At 42.5% G+C, this 24,499-nt stretch overlaps 1 protein-coding gene across 3 annotated transcripts in view; it reads left to right on the forward strand.

Annotated features, from left to right (window-relative positions):
• FAM135A (family with sequence similarity 135 member A) overlaps positions 1-24,499 on the forward strand; it is a 149,604-nt gene that overhangs the window by 102,542 nt on the left and 22,563 nt on the right. For all 3 annotated transcript variants that reach the window (XM_040349914.1, XM_040349916.1, XM_040349915.1), the window contains 4 exons: positions 17,939-17,988; positions 18,609-18,764; positions 19,486-19,559; positions 24,211-24,365. In XM_040349914.1, coding sequence (XP_040205848.1) covers positions 17,939-17,988; positions 18,609-18,764; positions 19,486-19,559; positions 24,211-24,365 — 435 coding nt within the window. The remainder of the gene's footprint in view (positions 1-17,938; positions 17,989-18,608; positions 18,765-19,485; positions 19,560-24,210; positions 24,366-24,499) is intronic.

Raw genomic sequence — 24,499 nt, forward strand, 5'->3', positions numbered from 1 at the left:
TCCCCTTTTTTTGTGTGCAAGGGGTTTGTCATATACTTTCCCCTCTTGGCCCATCTCTTCCCCCATGAGTTTTGACTCTGGTGCTCTCGGTTCTTCAGGAACCTTCCTTTTGGAAACATCAGAGAGATTTTCTCTTGACACTATCTCAGAAGGTGGCCCCTTTAGTGGCCTTTACCTCTGTTAGAGGGGTTTCTGAGTTGGCGGTCTTGTCTTGCAAGCCGCCATGCTTGATCCCCCATAAGGATTAGGTGATGGTGCGCCCGCGACCTTCCCTTCTTCCGAAGGAGGTTTCGGCCTTTCATACTTTAGGCGTGGTACGCGCTTTGCGGGTATACCAGCCTACTACGGCTCCATTTCGGAGCTTCTGACTCTCTTTTGTGTCGGTGTCTGGTCCACAAAAGGGCCTGGCGGTCTCGTCGACCACCATTTCTCGGTGGATCGGGCAGGCCGTCATACAGGCCTATGCTCCTAAGGGCGGGCCCCCCTTTCCGGTCACGGCACTTTCGACCAGGGCAATTGGTGCTTCCTGGGTTTTTTTTTTTTTTTTTTTTTTTTTTTTTCCCGACATCATGCGTCGGTCTCACAGGTGTGCGAGGCGGCGATTTGCTCGTCCGTTCACGCTTTTTCCAGAATTGACATGGTTGCTGTGAGTGCATCTTATGATGTTTTTTTCAGCCGCTAGTTTTTGCCGGCGGCTGTTTAAAGTTGCACCTCCTCCGTTGAGGAGCTCTGCTTGTTTTGGGGTGAAGTTAAAATTGTTTTTACTGATATATTTCCCACCCCTCGTTTTTTGACACTGCTTGGGGACGTCCCACTTGTCAAGATTTAAGGAGCTGTGTCCGTCCATGGACGATAAGAGAAAATAGGATTTTTTGTACTCACCGTAAAATCCTTTTCTCTGAAGTCCATGGACGGACACAGCTCCCACCCCTCCTTTTTAGGTTTGTACTGCTTGTTACGAACTGAGGCTGCAAGCTGCAGTGAGGAGGGTTATGTCTGGAGGGACCGCCCCCTGGGCGGGGCTGTTCAACTCTGTTAATGTAACATGTATTTAACTATTTAACATGTTTCTGCCTAGTCCTCTCCTGTAAACAGGGAACATAACCCACTTGTCAAGATTTAAGGAGCTGTGTCCGTCCATGGACTTCAGAGAAAAGGATTTTACGGTGAGTACAAAAAATCCTATTTTTTTTTTTTCTTTTTTTTTTCCTTCCTTCCTTAGAATAAATATTACAATTCTTAATGTTAAAGATTTACATCCCCTAAACATTATGTTTTCAAACAAGATGGCAATAAAATATGACGTAATATTTTTTGCTTCAATCAAATTTAAAGAAATGTAATAAAAAATAATGTAATGTGTAAAGAAATAAAAAAAGATGCCTTTATGTTATATACCTACTGCAACTTTTTTGTTTACACTTTTTCAATGTAAAACATGTAAATGTAAGGTGTAAAAATATTATTGAAACAAAGCAAACAAAAAAAAATCATAATTTAATAATGGTTTATAAAATAGAAGTAAATAAATAAATAAAATCATCAGGAGAATAATAAATCGAGAAGGTTAATAAGGGGTTAAACGGAGAAACAATTTAATAAAAAAAAAAATGTGTGTATATGTATGTGTATATTATATATATGTAATATATATATATATATATATATATATATATATATATATATATATATATATATATATATACAAAAAAAAATGTATTCATCAGTTTAGGCCGATATTTATTCTACATATTTTTTAGGCCTATATTGATTGGATTGCGCAAAAGTTATAGTGCCTACAAAATAGGGGATAGATTTATGGATTTTTTTTTTTTTACTAGTAATGGTGGCAATCTGCGATTTTTAGTGGGCAGACACTTTTTTTGGGACCATTGACATTTATACAGCCACTGATTACTGTGTAAATGTCACTGGCAGGGAAGGGGTTAAAACTAGGGGGTGATCAAGGGGTTAACTCTGTTCCCTAGGTATGGTCTAACTGTAGGGGGGATGGGCTTACTGGAACATGACAGAGATCACTGGGAACAGTAGATCCCTGTCATGTCTCCTGTCAGAACGGAGAATCGCCTTGTTTACAAAGGCAGTTCCCCGTTCTGCTTCTGTAATAGGCGATTGTGGGCCACCAGGGGACATCACGTCCGCCCGACCCGCGTGCACGCTCCCACAGCTACATCGATTTGTGCAGGAGACATACAACGATGGATGGCTGGTTGGCAAGCGTTTAAAGAGCAAACTCCACTTTTTGTTGAGAAAAAATATCCCTGCAATGTAAATTGATCACACAGGTAGGGATATTTTTTTGTATCAAACTTTGTAACTTTGTTGCAGATTCCTACTTTAATTTGCCCAAAATATGACTTGTATCTTAGTGTAGACTTCTGGGAAAATCAGTACGCCAATCACACAAGCAGGAAATTATATTTCGGGAGGTGTTCTGTACACCAACTGTTTATGGAACGCCTCTAGGTTGCCATATTGCATTCCATCTTACAGAAAATTACAGTGCCGCAGATTGAAAAGGAAAGGCAATTTTAATCAAAGGAGTAGTAAACCGCTGGTGGTTAAAAAATAAATAAAAAAAATCCTGCAAGGCAATGTATTCATTGCATACTAGAACATTGTGAGAAACTTACCATAGAACAAAGCTCTCTTGTGCCGCGATGTCACCGCTGAGACGACTGACCTATTCCCCCAGTCTTGATTCTGAGTTTTTGGCCTCCACCTACATGAGTGGCAAGTGGCGCAATGACGTTACTCCCGAGCATTTTCCTGGGAGCCACCTTTCCGGCATTGGCTCTTAAGGACCAGCACTGTAAGCTGGACCTTTTTAGAGCGCATCCGCTGATAATGTTATGGACTGCATGCACTCTGAATATCGCCTAAACTGCAAGTTTAGGAACTATTCACAGTACTTATAGGTAAGCCTTATTATAGGCTTACCTGTAGGTACAAGTGGTAGTACAGAGTTTACTACACTTTTAACATTCAGTTACTTGTGTCTTAATCTTTATCATTTGTTTTGTTTGCTATTTTTTTTTTCCCACCAAAGTGGAGTTGCCCTTTAAAGAAGGTGAATTCGATGTTCTAGGAACGCCAATTCTAGGGTTTCAGAGCATACCAGAAGCCCCTGTCCACCATTCAGTGTAGATGATGTTTGAGAGACACAAAGAAGATGAGAATTAGAGGAGTAGGGTGATAAACGTTGAGACAATAGTGTTCCAAGTCGAGCAGAGCCTTTTTTTTTTTTTTTTTTTTTTTTTTAATCAAACAAAACGTGTTAATTGAGCACAAAAAGTAAACACACATACATGATTCAGAGCAAAAAGGGTATATACAGACCAAAACGAGCAGAGCCTTTTATAGATAAGCATGATTTTAAGAGATGGAGGATTTTGAAATCTATTTTGGCAGCCACATTTTGGGCATACTGTAGTCTGTTTAGTGTGGAACTAGGTACTCCAGCAAGTAGAACATTACAGAAGTCAAGTCAGAATAATACAAATGTATTGATCAGCTTTTCAGTCACATTGTAAGATAGCATAGGACGTAGACAAAGGATGTTTGATTTGAGTTTAACATTTTGGGTTATGTTTTTATGTTAAGGATATAGTTGGATAGGGTGTCTTTAGCACAGAAGTTATAACTGAGGCCGTGCGACCTTAGCAGCTGACAAACCTATAAATGCTAAAAAGTATGGAACTCCAGATAGAGCCTCGAGGGACACCAGACTAAACTGAAACATTTCAGACTGAAATCCAGCAAGAGAGACAAAGTTATAGTAATCAGTAAGATATGATTTGAACCATTTCTGAAACTCCAAATGTGGTTTCATGGCAAGAGAGTTATGCTGCCCATAGATGAATTGAAATTCGGCTGGGTTCAGTAGGGACAAGCCAAATTTTGATCCATCTATGGCCGTTACCGCTCAACAGAAGTTGACAGAGTCTGCGCAGGTACTTGAAGGGTAGAAATGGCGTCCTGAGACACGATACTTGTAGCACATTGGTTGTAAAGTCATAATACTCAAACAATTAAATAGTTATGTTTTAAGTGCAGAAGTTTCAGTGTGATTTACCTTGCCAGCATGACTGAGGGATCCAAGGTATTGCAAAAGTGATGCAGCAGCATATTGGGGCAGATTGTTAAGAAGGGAGCAGTCTCTAGCAAAGCAGCAATCCAGCAAAATCAACCAAAGCAGTAAAGTGAATTGAGGTTAGAAGCTTAAACTTGACAAGAACTGTGAAAATAGGAGTTTGTTTGTCAAATGGAGCTACAAAGGAATCTGTTTTACAGATAAACAAATACGTGACAAGGGGTTCTCAAAGCTCTGGGTTCACTACATAAACAATAGAACAAACATTTGTTTCTAGATGGTAAAAACTGATTTAAGAAAAGAGTTTAAAAATGCGCATCTTAAAAAAAAAAAAAAAAAACTGATGCTCTTTAGACTAATATTCACAAGCTGGGGTTGAACAATAGTATCGTGTTTAAGGTTTTTATGTTAGCATTCATATATTTGTTATTTCTATATGAAATAACATTCTCTTTATGTCTAGCCATCAATATAGAATTGACAAATGGAAACCTGTTATTTTATACTAGTATAATGCAGTTTCCTCTTCTCCGCCATTGAGTGACACAGAAATGTTTTAAACTTTTGGTTTATACTGCCACCTACAGGAGAATTGGACATTGGAAAAAAAAAAAACACTGTAAGTGAGCTCAGGATCGACCAACCAACCCACACTACCAGCATGTCTGTTTTTTTTTGCTGGTGTCCTACAAGGCTGGACATCTTTCTTCAGCTCTTTGTTCTTTTGTTCATTTCTTGTAGCTTGTCTCTTCCAGTGAAGCTATTACAGTTACCATCAAGGTGACTACCATACAGGTAGAAGATGCACCCATCTTCAAGGGCCCAACAGATGAGCGGTTGGGAGTCCTCTCTAAAACCCTGTTCCTTGTACCTTATCTTGGCTGTGACTTTACCTTGCCAAACCATGGTTACCTGGTCAAAATTCCTTAATGGGTATCTCACCACTGTTCTAGTCGGCTCCTTGATTATAGAATGTGTGGAGCAAATGGCTATAGCTTTAAATTTCAGTTCAGTGGTGGTCTGCTAGAGGCTTGCTGGCCTATTTTTTCAGGAAGTGTCTGTACTGGTCTGGTAGATTTATCCTGCAAAGAATCCTTTTTTGATTTCTGAGTACTTTCTGCCTTTTACCTCAACTAGGACATCATTTTTTACTGCTTCTTCCAGTTCAACAAACATACATTTCTCTACATTGTCTGGATGTGGTTCAGGTTGTGTGAATCTATCTCTCAGCCATGGCTTACTTGAAAGTGAACTCTAGGAATAATCACATTTTAACATCTAAATTGGGCCAGCTTGGTTATCCAGGGGGGCTGCAGAATAGCTTCAAAACTACCATAGTAGTCTGTGCCATATACAGGAAGCACTTTCATGTTCCACAGTGCTGGAGCGTTTTTCTGTCTAGTACGAAGACCGAGTTGCTCTCTAGGCAACTCCGCCATCCCAAAAATGTGCTGTGTTCTTATTAATAAATACAAGGGGCCAAATTCACATTCAGCGGCGTATGTTTGAGCGGGCGTAGCGCATCTCATATGCGCTACGCCGACGTAACATAGAGAGGCAAGAGCAATATTCACAAAGCACTTGCTCCCTAAGTTACGGCGGCGTAGCCTAAATGGGCCGGCGTAAGCCCGCCTAATTCAAATTTGGAAGGTAGTGGGCGTGTTGTATTATAATTAGGGTTGTCCAGATACCGATACTAGTATCGGTATCGGGACCGATACCGAGTATTTGCGGGAGTACTCGTACTCGCGCAAATGCTCCCGATACCTAAATAGAATACTTTTTTTGTATTTATCAACATGTTCTATGAAAATTCTTTGAGTTTTTTACTACTGCGTGACAAGCAAATAAAACATTTTTATTCATTTTTACTCATTTTTATTCTTTTATAATGTCTTGAGTTAGAGTTCTTCATAATTCTAAAGAAAATATCCTTAGTCTGTATTGTGGTTTGAAAACTGTCACATGACATTTAAAAAAAGTATCGGTATTCGGTATCGGCGACTACATGAAAAAAAGTATCGGTACTTGTACTCGGTCCTAAAAAAGTGGTATCGGGACAACCCTAATTATAATTAACCGTGACCCCATGTAAATGAATGCCCGAACGAACGGCGCATGCTCAGAATCACGTCGCACATACTCCCTAAGAAACGACGGCTCAATGCCTATACAGTGAACGTAACTTACGCCCAGCCCCATTCACGTACGACTTACGTAAACGACGTAAAATACGACGCTGTTCCCGCGCCCATACCTTAACATGACTTACCCCTGCTTTATGAGGGATAACTATACGCCGGACGTCTGCCTTACGTAAACGGCGTAGCTTACTGCGACGGGCGCAAGTACTTTCGTGAATCGGCGTATCTAGGTAATTTACATATTCGACGCGTAAATCAACAGAAGCGCCCCTAGCGCCCAGCGTAAATATGCACCCAAGATACGACGGCGTAGGAGACTTACGTTGGTCGTATTAAGCCAAAATTCAGGCGTATCTTGTTTCCTGAATACGGCGCATAGATACGACGGCGCATCATAGAACTTACGAGGCGTATCAATAGATACGTCGCTGTAAGCTGACTGTGAATCCGGCCCAAGGTGTTCTTTGATTGAATGAGGTGCAGAAAAGCTGATAAAGGAATGATCTACCTTTTCTCTATTCAGAGAATGCCTTTTATGCACTGAAAAGAATTTGACACATTTTCTGAATGTTGGAGGTACCAGACGAGGTGACTCTCTGGCCCAGATTCTCAAAGGAGATACGACGGCGTATCTCCAGATACATCGTCGTATCTCTGAGTCTGAGCCATCGTATCTATGCGCCTGATTCTTAGAATCAGTTACGCATAGATTTGTATTAGATCCGACCGGCGTAAGTCTCTTACGCCGTCGGATCTTAACTGCATATTTACGCTGGCCGCTAGGGGCCTGTACGCTGATTTAGGGTTGGGCGTTATTTACGTTCACGTCGAAAGCATTGGCTTCTTGCGGGTTAATTTGGAGCATGCGCACTGGGATACTTTCACGGACGGCGCATGCGCCGTTCGTAAAAAACGTCATTTACGTGGGGTCACAGTAAATTTACATAACACACGCCCACATCTACCACATTTGAATTAGGCGGGCTTACGCCGGCCTATTTACGCTACGCCGCCGCAACTTTGGTTTGAGAATATGGCACTTGCCTGTCAAAGTTGCAGAGGCATAACGTAAATAGAATACGTTACGCCCGCACAAAGATACGGCATTCTACGTGAATCCGGGCCCCTGTGTATAGTTTACCAGAGGGAAAGTTGCTCTGGCACCCACCAGAACAGGAAAGTACTGTAGAAGTCACAGACTACTAAAGTGACAGGTAACCAAGCTGTTCAAAATATACATTTTAAAAACAGATTTTGTCCTGTAGTTTTTTTTTAAGGAAGACTGATTTGTTTTTTGTAATCCTGTATTGACCTCAGATGGACCATCATCCAAGCTTATTGTCTCAGAGAGCTGTCCACTGTGAGTGGGTCTTTGGCATTTTAGTATAAAACTACTGTTTCCCAAGTTTGCCCCCCCGATACTTTTCTTTTTTCAAGGTGATCACTAACTTCATGAAATAAATGCAACTTATTTGCTGCAGTTCCCAATTCTGTTTTGTTTTCTTGGGCCTGTTAGGGATGTCCGAAAGCCATCTAAATGAGGGGTGGGGAACACCGCAAATGCTAATCTGTATGCCCTCTGTGTTTACGATGATGCTCTTGGTACTGATTTGCCACAAAACAAAGGCATGCTGGTAATGGGAGAGGTTATTTTGGACTTGGAATTCAGTTCTTTGTTTGCCAGTGTCCAATCCCCCCCTGTAGGTAACTGTATAAACACAGTGATTTAAAACTTTTTGTGTTTGATAATGAACACCAAAACATTTAGAAGTACAAAAATCCTATTTTGAATATTCAAAATATTTTTTACTAGTTTGTTGGACCTCTACCTTAAAGTTTGCAGAGATCATGAGCTTTTAGGTGGATGTTGCCAATCTGAATCCGCAAATGGATTGTTCTAAAGACTCAATTGGCACAATTTCTGCAACTGATTTGCGACCCTATCCATCTAGTAAATCTATAATGGAGAGATCTTTTACTCTCCATCAAACTCTATTTGTTATGCATTATGTAGATTGCAGCTATAAAATTGTGAGTCTTACTGCTCCACTGGCCTACGAATGAGCATTGCCACCCAGGTTTCGGTCTACATTGTGCTCTCCTTTCCCGTAAGCTGCATAAACACCTATGTACAAATGGCTGCTCTGAAGAATGCAGTAGAGTCTTATCTGAAATGTCTCTTTGCAGTGGTTAACAGTTAGGCAGGCCAAAGATTATGCAATTTGTATAGAAGGAAAAAATTGCTCGATTACCCTATTAACACAGTTGGCTTTGATGGGGGAATCCCTCCTTCAGTGCTATTGTTTTCTGCCGGCACAGTGATCTGTGTTGATCACGACACTACTCGTTTGGAAAAAAAAACAAAGCCTGTACACAAGTCAAGCGATCGATTTTGTGTACAACCAAGGATGCTCATACATGGATCAACATTTGTCTGGTTCCTGCTGAAATGGTTGAATTTTGATATATGTATGGCTGGCTTTACACAAACTACAGTTCTAGGCGACTACCATAAAGGCATTTTATTCCTCAGCCTATTTTGGTGTATAAAACAATATAGGCATTTAAACAGATATCAGTAAATGATGCTAGTAGTTTTTAAAAATGCATAAAAATACATTACTAAATGAAAGGTATTTTTAAATGCATTGAGTGGAATTCTAGCCTAAATTTAACTATGCTTAAAAAGTCCCCTTCCCCCGCCTGCTACCCTGCCTAACCTGTGTTAAAAAGATGTGTATACTTGCCTATTTTTTAGTTCTGCCTGGTCACACAATCCCCTGCCAAAGAGTAGGGGCTGCAGGGGAGAAAAGGGGACATACAACAACAGCTGGGGATTCTGAGAGCCGTGACATCACTCATGGGCTCCTATATCTCAGCCGCCGCACACTGAAATAGGTAGGTTTACAGATAAAAAAAAATTTATAGGCTAGGCAGGATAGGTACCAGGAGGGGACAGGGGACATTTTTAAGCATAGCTAGTGCTAGGCTGGAACCTTAATTTGTGGTAATCCATCAACTCATGAACGAGTAAGTTGGCTTGGAACTCTGTTAGGCATTTTTTTTTGCTCTGTTTACCCTCATTGAGATTTAATTTCACTTTTTGTCCCAAACACAGGAAAGTACTTTGCTTCTTTTTACCTTTACAATGGTTACATTTCTTTTTTTTTTTACATTCATGTTGTCTACCTTTAACCATTAATATCCACTTCCATTCCAGAGGGAGTAAACGGTTGGGTTCAGATCTGATGTCCATAGAAGAGAAGGAGGAACAGACATTCCCTGATCTCTTCCATGACTAATGAAGCCGAAAGCGAAGAGTATTTCGTCACTTAAAGTTTTGTTGCTGTGTTTCCCTGGCTGGTACAGCCAGGGAAGCATCTAATCAAAGGACAGAGGAGGAATAATGGGTCTAATAGATCTCTTCATAAAGAGTGCCTGTCACCACCCAAAGCTATTACAAGAGGTGGTTTTCACCCCCTTGTGATGGCAATACATTTTCAAAATAATAGGTAAAAAAAAAAAAAAAAAAATTTCTTTATCGTACATCACGGGACACAGAGCAGCATAGCCATTACATATGGGTTATATAGTGTACCTTCAGGTGATGGACACTGGCACTCTCCGACAGGAAGTTCCCTCCCTATATAACCCCCACCCATAGTGGGAGTACCTCAGTTTTTTCGCCAGTGTCTTAGGTGTTGGTGCACGTTGAAGGTTGTGCCTGCAGTTTGTCCTTGGGACCAGGGCCAGCCGACCGGATCCGTCCAAGGTGCTTCATAGCCAAAGTGGACGGTACCCGGGCCCCAATTCGTGGATGGGGTTTTGCCTATAATGCCTCTCCTTGGAGGGCTGGACTCTGGGTTCCAGGACTGGGTTTTTTAACCTATGAATTCCTGCTGCCAGTAGTGCTGTATAGGTCCAGGTGTGTGGTGTTCCTGACTTGGACCCCGGTCCCTGAAGGTCTATGACCATACCCACGGTGAAGGGGGAAGATTGGGCCTCTTGCATGAGCAATACCCTGCGGCGTGGAAAGGTAAGCGGGGGGCCTACGGAACTTGGTTTGTCAGTGGGCTCCCCACAGGGGACTCTGGGGAAAAGCCTTTTTTATGCCTCTGTGCATGGGCTAAAAGAGAAACCACAAAGTCTGCATGACTGGATGGCTCAAACACCCAGGTATACTGTTCCTCTGGCTGGGCTAATAGACTGCTGCTGCTGCTACAAGGTGTTTTGCTCCTTGAAATGTAAAAGGGAGCATGTCAGGTTTAAATTACTTACTTCCTGATGTCTGTGTGTCTCCAGCAGCTCCCGGGCTCCTCTCCCCACATGGATTCTGCTTCCTGCTTCCTGAGAGCGGCGTCGGGAGCGCGCGCGCGTGCGCGCGCACTGTTATAGGCGCCGACGCTGCGTGGAGGGGCGGGGGACGCCCAGGGAGTTCCCTCCCCTCTGTACATCAGAGGGAAAAACTCTATTTAGCCTGTCAGTTTGCTGAAGGCTGTGAAGGGACACGGAGCAGCGATGCTGAGCTGAGCAGGATAGGTTTGCCTATGTTATGCTGACACAGTGACACCTAGTGGCCGTTTTTTTGTACACACCTTGCTAAAGAGCTGTTTAAGCTCATATTTTCTCTGAAAAGCCGGTGTACTAAGTAGCAGTCAGAGTACTTAGTATTTGGTACTCTCTTAGCCCAGCATTAAGGGTAGCAATATTAGGATATGATTAAGCCCTTGGGGCTCAATATTGCTATCTCTTGTTAGGTTTTGGGAAGTTTAGTTTCTGTCTAACATTACCCTAGCCTAAATTTTTTTCCTCATTTATTTAAATGTGTGTTTTTCTCCAGCTATTACAGTTAGTTGTATATTAGCGGAGTATCTCAGATTTGTTATTATGGCTCCTAAGGGTGCAGGGAACGCTAAAAATGCTAAAGGTGTTAAAAAGCCGAAGGGTTCCCCATCGGGCTCGGAGGATATTTCCCAGAATCCACCTGCCCCTACCTCCCCGGAGGATCCGGAGGTTGCTGCCCTGGGTGAGCCATCGGGGTTGCTAGGTGCTATGGCGGGCCCTATTCAACCAACTCCTTCCTATGTCACGGAAGAGATGTTAGCCTCCACCTTGGGTGGATTTGAAAAGAGGATGGCCGCTCTTATTACGGCCTCTTTATCCGGGAAGAAGCGGGCTAGGTCCCCGTCTCCCAGGTTTGAATCTCCTGAGGAAGATGTCCTTTCCACTGAGGAATTGGAAGATACAGGAGACCAGGCTGAGGATCATCTGGACCATTTGGGTTCTGAAGATTCTACTATAGAAGAACCTTTTTCAGCTTCTCACGCAGAAAAATTGTGGGTTCAGTCCTTAACGGATATGGTGCGGTCAGCTTTTAAAATGCCTTTGCCTCAGCCGCTGGCCTCCGCTGTGTCCTCATTGGGCTCCCTAAAAGCGCCCCAAGCCAACCTGGTGTTCCCGGTCCATCCTTTGTTAAAGGACCTGATATTTCAGGACTGGGTTAAGCCAGACAGGATTTTTTTGCCTCCTAAAAGGTTCGCAGTTATGTACCCTTTAGAGGAGGAGTTTTCAAAAAAAATGGGCTGTCCCCACTGTTGACGCAGCCATATCATGTGTCAATAAAGCTTTAACATGTCCAGTGGACAATATTCACATGTTCAAAGATCCTGTGGATAAAAGGCTTGAGACCTTACTAAAGGCATCCTTTTCCACAGCGGGGGCAGTGGTCCAGCCAGCTGTAGCTGCCATTGGCGTCTGCCAGGCTTTAAAAGACAAGGCCAAGCAGGCCCTAAAGGACCTCCCGGCTCAACAGGCTCAGGACTTAGCCGATCTACCTAGAGCCTTATGTTTCGCGGTAGACGCTATCAAGGATTCAATCCAACAGGCGTCCCGCCTATCCCTGTATTTGGTCCACATGAGAAGATTACTTTGGTTAAAGAACTGGTCTGCAGAAACCCCCTGCAAAAAACTCCTTACAGGATTCTCCTTTCAAGGAGAGAGATTGTTTGGAGAAGATCTTGACAAATATATTCAAAAGATCTCTAGTGGTAAGAGCACCCTTTTGCCGGTTAAGAAAAGGTTCCGAGGTCCCTCTTTTAAGCGCCCAACCTCTCCAGTTCCAGGGCCCTCATTCTCTAGGCAGTATCGACGGCCTCCTGGACGCGCAGCTGCAAACAGGCCCCAGGGGCAAGCTGCAGGGAACAAGAGACCGTGGAACCGTAAGCCGGTTAAGGCTGCCCCTAAGGCAGCCTTGTGAAGGGGCGCCCCCACTCTCTCGAGTGGGGGGAAGACTCCGGTTGTTCTCGGAGTTGTGGGGGGCCCAAGTTACCGACCAATGGGTTCTGTCCTCAGTAACTCAGGGGTACAAGCTGGAGTTTCGGGAGTTCCCCCCTCCTCACTTTCAAATGTCAAGACTTCCAGGCGACCCTCAGAGACAGGCATCGCTTCTGTCCGCCCTAGAGCGACTCCTATCTCAAGGAGTGATTATGGAAGTACCAGCAGGGGAGCAAGGACAAGGGTTTTACTCAAACCTCTTCGTTGTCCCGAAGCCAAACGGCGACGTCAGGCCTATTCTGGACCTAAAGTTATTAAACCGCTTTTTAAGAGTCCGGTCTTTTCGAATGGAGTCCATTCGTTCGGTGGTGGCCGCCCTCCAAGGAAAGGAGTTCTTGGCCTCCATCGATATAAAGGACGCATACCTGCACGTTCCGATTTTCCCAGGCCATTACAGGTATCTGCGTTTTGCCCTAAACTATCGGCATTATCAGTTCGTGGCTCTTCCGTTCGGACTAGCCACGGCCCCTCGGGTTTTTACGAAGATCCTGGCCCCCGTATTAGCCATCCTAAGGGAACAGGGCATTCTGATCATGGCCTACCTAGACGATCTTCTGGTAGTCGACCACTCAGCGGCCGGTCTAAATCGGGCAGTGTTGCTAGCAGTAAAACTGCCTAGAGTCCCTGGGTTGGGTTCTAAACCGGGACAAATCGGCTTTACAGCCCACAAGAAGGTTGGAGTATCTAGGTCTGATTTTAGATACAAGACAACAACGGATCTTCCTGCCCCAGTCCAGAGTGGACTCGATAAGGGAGTTAATCCACATAGTCCTAAGCAGCACAAGGCCATCTATACGCCTCTGCATGCGCCTGTTGGGAAAGCTAGTGGCCACCTTCGAGGCAGTGCCCTATGCCCAGATCCATTCTCGGAGGCTACAGAGAGCAATTCTCGCGGCCTGGGACAAAAGACTCCAGGCCTTGGATCTTCCCATTTCCCTTCCCTATGCGGTAAGGCAGAGCCTGTGTTGGTGGCTAGTCACAAAAAATCTTCTGAAAGGAAGATCGTTCAATCCCCCCTCATGGAGGATAGTAACCACGGACGCCAGCCTATCAGGTTGGGGTGCAGTCCTAGACGATTTAACCCTACAGGGGAAATGGTCAAGGGCAGAATCAGCCCTACCCATAAATGTCTTAGAGATCCGAGCAGCTCGGTTGGCTCTTTTGGGCTGGACGGAGGTTCTGCAGGGCTCCCCAGTAAGGGTACAATCCGACAATGCCACTGCCGTAGCTTATATAAACCACCAGGGTGGCACCAGGAGTCAGGCAGCCCAAAGGGAGGTAGATCGGATCTTTTCATGGGCAGAAGCCCATGTCCCCTGCATCTCAGCTATCTTTATCCCCGGGGTGGACAATTGGCAAGCGGACTTCCTCAGCCGCCAACAGATGTCCCCAGGGGAGTGGTCCCTCCATCCCGAAGTGTTCCAGGTCATTTGCCGGAAGTGGGGTACTCCGGAGGTGGACATTATGGCGTCCAGATTCAATGCCAAAGTAGCAAACTTTGTCTCTCGAACGAGGGATCCATTGGCCTGCGGGACAGATGCCTTGGTGTGTCCTTGGCATCAGTTTGCGCTAATCTATGCCTTCCCTCCAATACGGATGCTACCCCGTCTTCTTCACAGAATTCAAAGGGAACGCAAGCCAGCGATTCTAGTGGCCCCAGCGTGGCCCCGAAGACCTTGGTACTCCTTGATAAAAAGGATGACCGTAGAGGAGCCTTGGGTCCTCCCTCTACGTCCGGACCTCCTCTCACAAGGGCCATTCTACCACCCTGCCTTACAGGCCCTAAATTTAACGGCCTGGCGGCTGAGTCCCTGATTCTCAGAAACAGAGGCCTTTCAGGGCAGGTCGTTTCTACCCTTATAAACGCAAGAAAACCAGTTTCCAGGTTAATATACTATAGGGTGTGGAAGGCCTATATTACCTGGTGTGAAACCAGGAAATGGGATCCCCGCAAATATACTATTGGGAGAATCCTGGAGTTTTTACAGTTGGGAGTGGAAAAAGGTTTGGCGGTCGGCACAATCAAGGGGCAGGTGTCTGCCTTGTCGGTCTTCTTCCAGAGATCGTTGGCTGCCCATTCCTTAATGAAATGCTTTTTACAAGGTGTTATTCGGGTGAATCCCCCGATTAAAGCTCCCCTGTATCCTTGGGATCTAAATTTGGTTCTATCGGTCTTGCAAAGGCAGCCTTTTGAGCCCTTGTCCGCGATCCCTTTGGTCCTTTTGACTAGGAAACTAGTGTTTCTGGTGGCCATGGCATCCGCCAGAAGGGTGTCGGAGTTGGCAGCCTTGTCATGTAAGGCACCTTATTTATTATTGCATAAGGACAGGGTCGTTTTGCGGCCGCTTCCGTCCTTCCTGCCTAAGGTGGTATCAAATTTTCACCTTAATCAAGATGTGATTCTTCCATCATTTTTTCCAAAGCCTTCTTCTAAGGAAGAGAGGTTACTACATTCCTTGGATGTAGTTAGAGCTGTAAAGATTTACTTGGAAGCTACAGCCCAGATTCGTAAGACGGACGTCTTATTCATTCTGCCGGAAGGGCCCAAGAAGGGCCAGGCAGCGTCTAAGGCCACTATTGCTAAGTGGATTAGGCAGACGATTATTCAGGCCTATGGCCTGAAGGGGAAGAGTCCACCCTTATCGGTTAAGGCTCATTCCACTAGAGCTATAAGTGCCTCTTGGGCAGCGTATCACCAGGTCCCTATGGCTCAGGTCTGCAGGGCAGCAACCTGGTCATCTGTCCACACATTTGCAAAATTTTATCAAATGGACGTTAGGAGGAACGCTGATTCAGCCTTTGGGCAGGCGGTACTGCGGGCCGCAGTTTAATCTCCTCTTGTCCGGTGGCACCTCTTGTTTGTTTTTTTCTGGTTGTCTCCCTCCCCTCATGGAGCATTGCTTGGGGACATCCCATATGTAATGGCTATGCTGCTCTGTGTCCCGTGATGTACGATAAAGAAAAAGGGATTTTTATTAACAGCTTACCTGTAAAATCCTTTTCTTGTAGTACATCACGGGACACAGAGCTCCCACCCCTCTTATGGGGAATTTTGGGATGCATATTGCTTGCTACAAAACTGAGGTACTCCCACTATGGGTGGGGGTTATATAGGGAGGGAACTTCCTGTCGGAGAGTGCCAGTGTCCATCACCTGAAGGTACACTATATAACCCATATGTAATGGCTATGCTGCTCTGTGTCCCGTGATGTACTACAAGAAAAGGATTTTACAGGTAAGCTGTTAATAAAAATCCCTTTTTTTAAAAGCATCCCTCCGTGTTCACACGGAAATGCAAACGCATGCGTAGGTCTGGCATGGTGATTGCACCACATATGAAGTATAGCTGCGAACATTAAAACAATAATTCTAGCACCAGAGTTTTCTTTTACCTCCTAAACTGGTAACCTGTAAAAGACATGGAAAATCTTTGGTACTGAAGTTTGTCGCCATTTCACGGGTATGCGCAATTTTAAATCTGAACATGTTTGTCGTCTGTTTATTCATCACAACATCGTAATTTATATTTTATTAATATTGCATATTTTATTGTGTTCATGTGCACTAAAACTAATTTCATAAAAATTTTCGGAAAATCTGCATTTGATAAACAGCTACATAAATATTGTATAGCATAAAAAATTGTAATGGCAACCATTTTATTTTCAAGGGCCTCTGCTTTCAAAAAAACTATAATATTTGAGGTGTGCTAAGAAATTTTGAAGCAAATAATTCTGATTAAAACATGTTTGTGAAAAACGTAAAAATGGCCCCTGTAGGCAAGCAGTTAATTTGGAAGTATACATATTTCTTAATCATATTAATAAAACAGCTATTTTGATATGTATTACTGAACTCCATTAATGTCCTTTAATTCCTCATAGCCTTGAATATTGTGCATAAATTGCATATGGCCTAATACAAATAATTGCAGCTGCAAAATTCAGTTTGTGTTCAGTCAAACGATCTTAAGTTTTGCAAGTTCAAACTGTCTTGTATTTTTTATCTGAGAGAAAAAAAAGCAAAAAAAAAAAAGCAATTGCATTAAAACTTTTTTTTAAGAGTTGGATTCAAAAGCAAAGACCCTTTTTTTGACAATTGCAAGTTGCTTGTGTAGATTATGTATTGCTAGTGTACCCCAAAAGTAGCAAGTCTGGTAAACCACTGCACAGGAATTGTGCATAGCAGATGTGTAACTATCTCTCTGTTGACACGATCCCACATAAAAAGGGCCAAAATCCTATAACTTCCCTATTATCCCAATGCTTTCGCCAACACAGTCCACTATGTTGCCATTCGTATATATATACTTACTTCTTGCTGTTTTAAAAATAACTTAGCCTTGCTTGCTGTTTGTCTCAGTTCTGTACGAAACTAGTACTGAGAAAGTTGGTAGGCTGTCATTTCTGGTATGGCCCCCTTACCACGCAGCTTCCGTTTTATTTTATTTAGGTATAACAACATTTTTTTTTTTTTATTTGCTACTTAGTGTGGTGTTACATCTGTTATTTGCAACCAAAAGTTGCCCATAATTGGTTATATCTCTCATTGAGAAGGTTTGATGGATGTGAGAGGCTATAATAAATGCAAGTCTTTACAAAGAATATTAGACCCCTTTCACAGTGATGGTTGCGATCAGGTCCACCTGACAGGCAGACCCGATTGATCCATCTATTGCTCTCTATGGACTGGCAGATATCAACACACATATGTCCGTTGACACCCGGCAACATGCAATCCGAACCTGTCCGCTAAAAAACAGGCGGCTGGGGATCCGTTCCTCATCTGTCCGGTGGATCAAATCGCATGACAGTCGGATGGAAACGTACAGGCGGGTCGTTTTCATTCGGTAGCCATAGAGGATAGCTGGCTGTCCATCCATTCACCTGCTCAGCAGAGAAATCCCCTGCTGAGTGGGCAGATCCAAGAGGCCTTAGCCAGATTGGGGGACTAGATGGTGCTGCTTTCTGCACACAGTAAGAAGCACTTCCAGTACCTGTGCATGTTCATAATTGATTGCAAATGTGTCTTATACCATCTACATGTTGAGCAGTTTGATACCACATGTAGTAAAATAGTGTTGCATTCAGTTCTCCGCTTCCATGTTTTTCTGCTTGTTTTGGTACACAACAAAGTTTAACACATTTATTGTACAGTATGCTGTAAATTGCTTTCTGATGGAATTATAAAACATGGTTCATGTTATTAAAATATGGTTCATAAACTGCTACATAAATTGCTATATTCTAGGGTCATTTAATTTTATAAGCAGTTTTTAGCATTTTTTTTAATACCTATTATGTGACCAAATTCATGTTGACTTTAACAATCTTGTTATTTTTCTTAGAAAAAATTGATGTTGATGCCCGTCTATCAGAACTCTGTGAAGATGTTAAGGTATATGTATAAAAAATGTTTTCCCTTTTATAGAGAGTATCTTTTTGGGGGATTTATGTTTTATTAGGCTCAGGCTGGGTTTACACTAGAGCACGGAACGTCTCACAGCAGGGGGTTCGGTGCGTCTCCATGCATCGGTTCAGGGCGGATTTTTCTGCCTGAAGTTTTGGCTGAATTTGGATCTGAACCGGACCAAAAGACGCACAGGACTCCTGTGCAATTTGCATCGGAGTCGCTCCAGAGATGTGTGAACTGGCTCCATTGAGATCCGGTCATGATCTCTTGCGATTCTCGAATTTGCAGTTGTGTGAACCCAGCCTTAAAGTGGAAGTAAAGCCTAACTTATCCCTATTACTAAAAATGTACCTTTTCTCCTTCCTGTTCTGCATACCCACAGTGGCTGGGAAGCCGTTTTACACACAGAGTATGCGGCATAGGTTGGAGGAGGGGGAGGGAATGTTTTTAAGAATAGTTAGTGTTGTAAAATTTGACTGTGCATATAAAAGCATGGTTTACTTGATTTGTTTGTTTTGTCCTTATAAACTACCTTTCTGCTAAACATTTACTGGGGACAACTATTTCTAGCTTCACAAATATTTGTATTTATTTTTTTTCACTAGAAAATAGATAATCCTGATGAACTGGCAGAGCTGATTAACATGAACCTTGCACAGCTTTGTTCTCTGCTAATGGCTCTTTGGGGACAGTTTGTTGAAGTTATTGTCCTGCAAGATGAAATTACAGCAATCGTAGCACAAGAACATCATACGCTAAGAGTGAGTAAAAGACAGTCTTTCAATTAAAAATAACTGAATATTTGTGTTCAGTAGTGTATTTTAATGAGCACTACAGGTTGTTGGCCCAGCATTTGAGTGCCCAGCTCTCTGATGATCCTGGCCTTTTGTGATTTTTCATTTTCATGGACTTTTATGGGGGTGTTACTTTATCAATGGCTTGCCTGATCACCTAGATGACGAATTGTGGCGCAAACCTGAATATGTAATATTGTTTTATGCATATGGTAAGAGTTTCGTTCACCTAGCAATGTAAATCTCACAATTGGAGTCCCACTGTTGCCTGTAAAGGTTACCGCTGTAGAAATGGAGAAGGTGATCTAGGAACTGATCATTAACAAATGGGGCTTTTTCAATTAAACTGCCAATCTCCTCTAAACCTGTTAATCAAATAAGTTGGATTTTGTTTATTTTCATATCCTGTATCAAGAGACGGCAAAAGCTTGCCGTTATATTGCTGGTAAGGTTTTTTTTTTTTTTTAAAGTTCATATGGCCACTGTCCCCATGTCATAAACCTTTACTAGTTCATGAAGAAATAGGTTTAAATTTTTTTTTTCCTCCAGGAAAAAGTGAATAATGTCATTTATACTAATTGCCAGAGATCGTACTGTTCTGTATACTAATAATTTAAGTTAGTTATTATTGTTATTATACTAGATTTATAATGTGCAGAGTTTTAGTTCTTGCTGGTTATATTTTTAGGTACGCAGATTTTCAGAAGCGTTCTTTTGCCTTGAGCATCCCAGAGGAGCAGCCCTGGCATACCAAGAATTGCAGTAAGCATGAAAACCTGCATGTGATAACTTGAAAAACTTAATTGTTTAGCATACCAACCTTAAATTATCATGTATATTATTGTGCAAATGGTGTACAGTATTTTTCACAGCGTGCCATTTTTCACATACATTCATGAAACTGCATCTGTGCATTGCAGTGTTTTAATCAATTCTATATTAACAAACACGTGGCTGATAATACTGTACCTGCCCCCACTAATGATATCCTCAGCCTGGCATCATTAGCAAAAAACAGTCCTCATACCTCCTTTTGTTTCTGTTTGAGCTTTTAGCTGCTCAGACTGGCCCAGCTTTTTCAAGCTGCAATTTTTTTTTGTTTTGATCAAACGCCAGAATGACATGTGCAGGGTTAGAATAGGACATATTAAAAATATTTTGCCGGTCCCTGCCTGCACTTTGGTACATGTAGCGGTGGACAGTGGCGTCTCCAGCTTTCATATTTAGGGAGGGCACATGGGGGGACAGGGACAAAAGTAGGGGGGCCAACTATAAAATGCAATTTTATATATATATATATATCTCTATATCTCTCTCTATATATATATATATATATATATATATATATATATATATATATATATAATATTAATATATATATATATATATATATATATATATATATATATATATATATATATATATATATATATATATATATATATATAATCTCCTGGGGCCCTTTACCCACGATCCCACTATGGGCCCTTTCACATGTTCTGCAGTGAGCTCCCTTCCTACTATACTGGGCCCCCCCAGGGTGGCAGAAAACAAGAGATATATGTCACTAGCACACCAAGAAAATATAAGGGTCCAAAGCAGTGGGAGAACTATCATTGTTGCAAAGGTTGTCTTGCCACCGGGCCCTGGTGTTCTGCCACAGTGGGGATCCCCAGCTGTCCTGTCCCTGCTATTTACAGCGCTGGTCTGGCATCTGTCTCCTTGGCAGCTGCGGCAGTCTATTAGGACCTAGTGCTGGTGACATTATGGGTGCATGCAGGGGAAGGCTGGCACTATTGGTTATAGAGAGCCGCGCCCCCAGCTGGTCACCTAGCAGCAGTAATGCTGTATAACCTTCTCTGTTTACATGCTGATCGGCACATGATCCAGGTGATGCTCCCAGTCAGATCTAATAAACCTAGTATTTATTAGCATCAAGAGTACAACCACATATATATAATCAACAGTATGATCAGCAGCCATGTGGGCTCTATGCCTGTAAAGTGTGGGCTTTGATCAATAAAATCACTGATATTTATGACTAGGATTTGACTAAGAGCATCACCTGGATTGCATCCCGATCAGCATGTCAGAGAAGGGTCCACTGCTGCTAAGCAAGCTGCAGGGAGCTCAACTGTCTACAACCAATAGAGATGGGCTCGGGTGTGTTTGAAATCCCACATGCCCGATCACGCCAGGAAGCCGACACTCCACCGTGCTAATCAATGTATGGGCTGCCTAAGAGCTAAGACCAGCCATAGACAGTTTAAATCTCAGCTGGTTCAGCAGAAACTGGCTGAGATTTGAACCATTAATGAGCAGATTCTCTTCTGATTATCACTAGTGGTTGCTGTATAGCCACTGGTGATAATCACTGTTTGTCGGGAGAATATAATTGCTGGGCAGGAGGGATATTCCCCTGTCACCACTATCTGTTGATGGGGGAATCATGCAAGTTTCTTTCCTGCAATCTGTGGATGCAGGAAAGAAATTTGCACCGTATATTATCTGCCTAAGTGAAAGTAAATTGTGAATGTTTTGAAAGAACAGGAGAGTGGGAGGGAGACAGATGGGGGGGGGGGGAGAAGGGATGGAGATAATGTAGTTCAGTGATTACAGTGTACTGCAGTCTGCAGTGCACACACTTACCCAGGGTCCAGGCTAGAATATCTGGTTGTGTGAGCGCTCGCATTATGCAGTGTCGGCGAGCAGAGAGAGGGGGAGGAATCCCCCGCAGAGCTGACTGGGGACGCTCTCCCTCTCGGGGAGCAAAATACAAAAATTGCAAAAAAAAATTAAAAAAAATGTTGGGGGGGGGGCACATGGTGGGGCACAGCATGGTGTTGGGGGGGTCAGGGCCCCCTCTGGCCCCCCCTAGGGACGCCTCTGCCGGTGGACTGTTTTGGGTTTTGTTTGTAATAGTCAGGAATGGATTGGATGGTATGTCAAGTTTTTTTATTGCTTTCCATGTCCCTGCTTGGGACGTTCACACCTAATTGTCCTGTTGACGACTGTAACTGAGGCAGGAATTGAGGGGAAGTCCAGATATATAGAGTTATACTGAAGCAAGGGTAAATCTTCTGGTGGTTCTGTTGCCTACTGTCTAGGATGGAATAATGATTACTTTTGGGAGATTTCCTGTCTAGGACAGAAAGTGAAAGGAAGTCACCCCAAGAATGTTTGCACGCATGCACACTAGAAAGATAACATAATAGGGGGTTTTATCTTTTTCTTACCAAAAAAAGTGCATTTATTCTTCCTCCTGTATATGGGTGTTTATCTTGCATTTTTGGGAATGTTTGTATGTTTTTACATGACCCCCTTTTTTTTTTTGCATCTTGCAAAGTCCGGTAGAAACGTACAAAGCAGAGATTCTGTATATTAAAGATGCATTAAAGTGGAACTAAAGTAGAGACCCCTGGAGCTCTTGCCATAATATACCATTGAAGGCACCTTCACCCAGTCTTCCAGATTTTCAGATTTTCGATTGTCCAACAAGGGCTGATGTAAATTTCATACATGTGCATGGGAGTTACTTTGTCTTGGCACTTGCCCATAGCATGTCAAAATTGGACAAATCCAGAAAAAATTACAAGCAGGCATGGGGAAAAAAAACATTTATAGCAGAAGAAAATTGTATATTCTGCCATAAAAAGCAATTTTTTTTTTTATTTTTTTTTATTTTGCATAAAACTGCCTGATACTATTAATTTCACTGGGCTTGACTTGCCTTGTCTAAATACACAAAAATGCAGGTTGACTTGTTATTTAAAAAGCAGTAAGCTGCAGCACATTTATGATTTTACTGTAGGAAAAGAAAGTGAATTGGGCTTTAATTTGTCTAATACATGACCTCTAAACTAGGTTGCACACTACATGCTGCTTTGCTTGTATTGGCTACTTTGCATACAAGCAAGGTATTAGAGAGCCCTGTAGTAACTGATGGCATGTAATAAACAAGAATGTTGCATATACAAAACACTATACAAAACACTAACAGTTGAAAGGAAACAGTACAAAACATAGTGGCACAAACATGCATACAACACATGTACACACTATCTAGCCTTCCTACCAAATGCGCATTGACAATAGTCTGTATGCTATAGGGATACACACAAAAAAAAAACCTTAGCTGGTCCGCTGTTTCCATAGCAAACAGGACTCCAGCTATCTCAAGCAATTTTCAGGAAAATGGGTTCTTGCTATTTATCCCTTAAAGTGGCTTCTAGTGTTATCCACTATGGCGGAGTTTACCTTGATCTTGTGGAGTCATCTAGAAGAGCCCTTCCTTGGTCTTGTGGATCCCTGCTTTCAGCTTGTGCTGTAAACATTTTATTTAGAAATTTTAGGTTACCATTCCCGCATGGGTGTATCCTTTTCTACCTCCTTTCCTTCTAGTTCAGTTTCTATGAGAAGCATTTTCCAACTCCAAACTCCAGGTGGCACTATAGCAACAGTGTTTCCCTAAAAATAAGCCCTAGTTTAAAAGGGTTGTAAAGTCCTAAAATGCACTTATTTGCAGTGTTTTATATAGTGTGAACTTTGTATCATATGTTCATGTGATCTGTCTGATTAATGCCTTCTGTGCGGTGCCACTTGGCACTCAGCTTATCACCCGCTGCTCTCCTCCTCTTCTCTTCAGGGAGGGAGATGGGGAGAGAAGACAGCACGTGTCAAGCCCTGACCCGAAAATAAGCCCTATTGAGTCTTTTGTTGCCCAAATTAATATAAGACCCTGGCTTATTTTCGGGGAAACACGGTACATGCCATAGGTGAGATATGTCAAAAGATTAAGCTATTGCTAATCCTTATTGTCATAACTTTGGGTACACTGTTCGAAAAAGCTGCTCTAGAACAATAGCTAAAAATGTGTACATTGCCCAAATATACAACAAAACTATCTATTTCCCTATCATATTTGAACACCGAGAAACTAGTCATGTGCAAACCTTGTTCCGATGGCATTTGTTGGAGAGATATTCACAAAAAAAACACTGATGTTTACACCTTAAAAAAAAACAAATGTGTTTTAAGTCTGAAAAATCACAAAACCTGCAAATTTTGGTTGAAGCCAAAGTTACTGCTGCAGCTAAGTTCACAGGTACATACAATTTATTGTGGCATGTAATGGGTGCTGTTTCTTTCATCTTGGGCTCAATTGAGTTATCATCCAAGTATAAAGGTCTGTGTAATTGTAATTTTTTTCTGAATCCCTGTTATTCCATGACTCACCCCAAAGTTATTGCATGATATTTGATGTGCAAAATTGGATGTTTATTCCCACATTAGTATTGGTGTAGGTGCCCTTCTTCAGTGATACTTTTATAGACTTATGAGTAGATCAAAGACCAGATTATCTTTTTGTTCGTGTGTTTTTTTTAAACATGGCTATTTTTTTTGGCTCCCACAGTGCCCAAAGCCACCTTCAGATGTCAACAGCGATCAAGAATTCCTCCTACTTCAGTTCTCTTCCTCCTCTTCCTCTAGAGTGCAGTGAGCTGGATGGGGACTTTAACTCACTACCTATTATTTTTGAAGATAGATATTTAGATTATATTACGGAAGGTAAGTACAGGTTTAATGAAAGTACACAAACATATTAAATGTCTAGTCCTGTTTTTTTTATTTTCTGGTTGTTTAACAAGAAATTATCAATTAAGTGGTGCATCTACTATAAAAGGGATATCCATTTTTTGTAG

The sequence above is a fragment of the Rana temporaria genome, chromosome 4 (genome assembly GCF_905171775.1).
Source record: "Rana temporaria chromosome 4, aRanTem1.1, whole genome shotgun sequence".
Classification (NCBI taxonomy): Eukaryota; Metazoa; Chordata; class Amphibia; order Anura; family Ranidae; genus Rana; species Rana temporaria.